Below are 3,743 nucleotides of genomic sequence, written 5' to 3'. Positions count from 1 at the left end.
GGAGGGGCTAACTGGGGTGCCTTCGCAGGAGGCCCCGGTGCTGCCCAACGGATCCTACGATGGGAATTCTTTGGTCAAATCTTCTGGGAAACTGATGCTGCTCCAAAAGATGCTGAAGAAGTTACGAGATGGGGGACACAGGGTTCTGATCTTCTCCCAGGTGAGCGTAGGGGAGGATTAATAATATAATGGATTTGTAAAGGGTTGTTTATTCAGTTCGGTGTGAGGATTCTGTGGGAGGAGCTCGGAGCGAGGTGGGAAAGCTGGTGGCAGCGTATCCCCTGGATAGAGTGGCAGTCACGATGGATGGGCTGCGTCCCAGCTGTCCCCAAGGGGGTGCCTGTAGTATTCCAAACCTCAGATTAGGAGGTAGAGACAACAGTAGCTGTGCTCCCCTTCGGCTCAGCCATTCTCCCTCCTGCCGTGCGGGCTGTGGGCAGGGCCCGGGGCGGGCAGGAAGCCAGGTTGTACCGAGCCGCACGCGTGCCAGGGCGCGGAGCAGTGCATGCCAGCCTCGCCTTGCCCCGCAGATGACCAAGATGCTGGACTTGCTGGAGGATTTCCTGGAGTACGAAGGCTACAAGTACGAGCGGATCGACGGGGGGATCACCGGGGGCCTGCGCCAGGAGGCCATAGACAGGTTTAACGGTACTCGCCTTTCTGCCTTGGCATGGGGAGGAATGCGCATCCGGTGACGGGCTTGGGGGGCCGTGCCTGGGAGCCCCCCCTGGCCCACAGGACAGGTGGTGGGGGGTTGCTGGCATGTTGGCTGTGCCGTGCTCAGCGGCTCCAGCTCTCTGAGGCACGGTGGGGGCCGCGCGACGGCGGCATTAAGCCCTTGAGCTGTCCCCCGTAAGGAACCCCCGACGGCAGGCCGTGTGCTTCAAGGGGTTCCTGCGTGTCCCTTTGGGGCCTTGGCAGGCGATGGGGCTTCTGCTTCACCTCTGGAGTGGCATTTTCTCTGTAACTGCTTCTCGGGGAGCGATGTGTTTTTTCTGTGCCTTCTCTGCCTGGTGCCTGTTGGCTCAGCCCGACGGTTCCCGCTGTTTTTTCCCCAAAGCGCGGCCCTGCTCCTCTCTGGGGATGCCACGCTGCTTTCTCTCTCACCATTTGCCACCTCTGGGTTTGTCTTTCTCAGCTCCTGGTGCTCAGCAGTTCTGCTTTCTCCTCTCTACCCGCGCCGGCGGTCTGGGCATAAACCTTGCTACGGCCGACACAGTCATTATTTATGATTCTGACTGGAATCCCCACAATGATATTCAGGTTTCTGACTTTTCCTTTTCCTTCCTGTATCTAAGTCCCTCTGTGGCTCTGTCCTCTCTTTGCCCACCCTGCACAGGGAAGTGGGTCTTTTCTCTCGAGAGCTGCCACCCCGTCCTGCAGGATTTATGGGGCTCAGGAGCCCCCTTCCTGCATCCACCAGCCTCTCCCTGGCCTGTCGGGCATGGGAGAGGCGTAAAACTGTCTCTTTTCCACGGACTTCTTCCTTTCTCCTGCTGCTTGTCCGCAACCAGGCATCCCCTCTGCTTCTGGGGAGCTTCCACTTGGGTTAGAAGGGAAGAATTGGCTCAGAGAGAGTCATGATGGCCCCATGGAGCCCCTCTCGCTCCACTACCCTGCAACAGCCGGTGCTGAACTCGGCTGTGCCCTCGCACTCGGAGCCCTCCGCCGGCGTGGCACGGTGTCCCCTTGACCGCTTTGTTCTCTGCCCGCAGGCATTCAGCAGAGCTCACCGCATTGGGCAGAACAAGAAGGTGATGATCTACCGCTTCGTGACCAGAGCCTCCGTGGAAGAGCGCATCACCCAGGTGGCCAAGAGGAAGATGATGCTCACCCACCTGGTCGTGCGCCCGGGGCTCGGCTCCAAGTCGGGCTCCATGACCAAGCAAGAGCTGGATGACATCCTCAAGTTTGGGACCGAGGAACTCTTCAAGGATGACGTGGAAGGTGAGGGCAGGAGGGCGCAGGGACGCACCGTGTGACGTGGGGCCCGTTTTGAGCTGCCGGCTGCGTTTCCCTCCCCGCAGGGATGGTGTCTCAGGGCCAGCGCATCGCCACGCCGGATGCCGTCGCCCCTTTCTCTGACGCGCTGTCCGCCAAAGGGGGTGCGGCGACCCCCGGCATGAAAAAGAAGCACGGTGGCACCCCACCCGGTGCGTAGCACCCCCTTGTTGGGGCGACCCGTCCCCCTTCCCCAGCCCTGCGCCCAGCCGGAGCTTGCCTGGCTCTGGCAGCGGGTTGTCCCCAGCACGGCGATTTGTGCTTCCATCCCCCTCGCTGCACTCTGCAGGCGATAACAAGGATGTGGACGACAGCAGTGTGATCCACTACGACGACGCTGCCATCTCTAAGCTGCTGGACCGAAACCAGGACGCGACGGATGACACGGAGCTGCAGAACATGAACGAGTATCTCAGCTCCTTTAAAGTGGCCCAGTATGTTGTGAGAGAAGAGGACGGTGTGGTAATGTGACCAGTATCATGTCTTACGATCCCCTCGTTGTCCCTCTTTCTTCTGCTCCCTTCCCTGTCCCTGCGTTGTTGTGGCGTGGGGCAGGACTCCTTGCTGCTGGGGAGGTGGCAGTGTTGGAGCAGCTCTTTCTGGGTGGGTTGTCTCGGCCCTTCAGCAGCCTCGCACCGAGGTCGGGGCAAAGCCAAATTCCGGGCAGTGCCCTCCCTCCCTCTCTCCCTGCGTGCCCAGGACAGGCAGTGGGGTGACGTGGGCCGGCCCACAGCCCCATCTCCAGCCTCCTGGCTCTTGCTTTGCAGGAGGAGGTGGAACGCGAAATCATCAAGCAGGAGGAGAATGTGGACCCCGACTACTGGGAGAAGCTGCTTCGGCACCACTATGAGCAGCAGCAGGAAGATCTGGCCAGGAACCTGGGGAAAGGGAAGCGGATCCGCAAGCAGGTCAACTACAACGACACCTCACAGGAGGACCAAGGTACGACTGACCGTCTGGGCTTGGGGTAGGATGAGGGCCTGGAAAGCTGCACTAAAGGGCTTCCCAGTGGATGTCTTGACTTGCTTGGCATTTCTTTGCAGCCAGGTAGACTGCCTGGCTCTGTAATTCCCAGGTTCCTAAACTTCCCGGGACAGAAATTCTTTCACAATTTTTGTCTTTTTATTTTTGGGTGTGTAAACTCTCTTTCTGCCAGAAGAACTTAGGAAAGAACATCTCTGTGGGCAACATACCTCAAATTGGTGTTTTCCTGTAGAGAAATTCCACATTCCAGAATCCCCGAGGATTAGCTTTCCCGATTGCGCCCTCCCTCTCGCCGCCTGGCTGCGGGCACTGGTCGCAGGCTCTGGCCTGTCGGGCACGTGCCCCCCAGGCAGGGTCCCTCTGCTGACCCAGCCTCCCTTCCCGCCCGCAGAGTGGCAGGACGAGCTCTCCGACAACCAGTCGGAGTACTCCATCGGGTCCGAGGATGAGGATGAAGACTTTGAAGAGAGGCCAGAAGGTCAGAGTGAGTTAATGCATTTGATACTCTGGGATTTTGCTCTGCGGGAGCCCCCAGAGCAGCGGGGAACACCGGGGTCGGAGGGATTGTCGTGCTTCCGGGGCAGGTACCCCACTCGCCAGCCAGGTGAGGAGATTCCCAGGGCATGGAAGGCGACCGGCTCTTTCCGTCGCTGACTGAGGCCCGGTCAGGGCAGAGGAGTGGGATGGGTGGAAGGGGCTTGGCAGCCAGGGTTGTTCTCCTGTCTGGAGGGAGTGCAGGGAGCCCGGAGCATGCGAGC

At 59.9% G+C, this 3,743-nt stretch overlaps 1 protein-coding gene across 1 annotated transcript in view; it reads left to right on the top strand.

Annotated features, from left to right (window-relative positions):
* Positions 1–3,743, top strand: part of LOC104512093 (chromodomain-helicase-DNA-binding protein 5-like) — a gene marked incomplete at both ends in the record, with an annotated part of 11,341 nt that overhangs the window by 4,488 nt on the left and 3,110 nt on the right. Inside the window, 8 exons of the mRNA XM_010154945.1 lie at positions 29–160; positions 531–648; positions 1,139–1,263; positions 1,716–1,947; positions 2,028–2,153; positions 2,291–2,463; positions 2,769–2,943; positions 3,377–3,606. Coding sequence (XP_010153247.1) covers positions 29–160; positions 531–648; positions 1,139–1,263; positions 1,716–1,947; positions 2,028–2,153; positions 2,291–2,463; positions 2,769–2,943; positions 3,377–3,606 — 1,311 coding nt within the window. The remainder of the gene's footprint in view (positions 1–28; positions 161–530; positions 649–1,138; positions 1,264–1,715; positions 1,948–2,027; positions 2,154–2,290; positions 2,464–2,768; positions 2,944–3,376; positions 3,607–3,743) is intronic.

The sequence above is a fragment of the Eurypyga helias genome, unplaced genomic scaffold, assembly GCF_000690775.1.
Source record: "Eurypyga helias isolate BGI_N326 unplaced genomic scaffold, ASM69077v1 scaffold22937, whole genome shotgun sequence".
NCBI lineage: Eukaryota > Metazoa > Chordata > Aves > Eurypygiformes > Eurypygidae > Eurypyga > Eurypyga helias.
The sequence above is the reverse complement of the archived record's forward strand: the minus strand, read 5'-3'. Positions and strand labels throughout refer to the sequence as shown.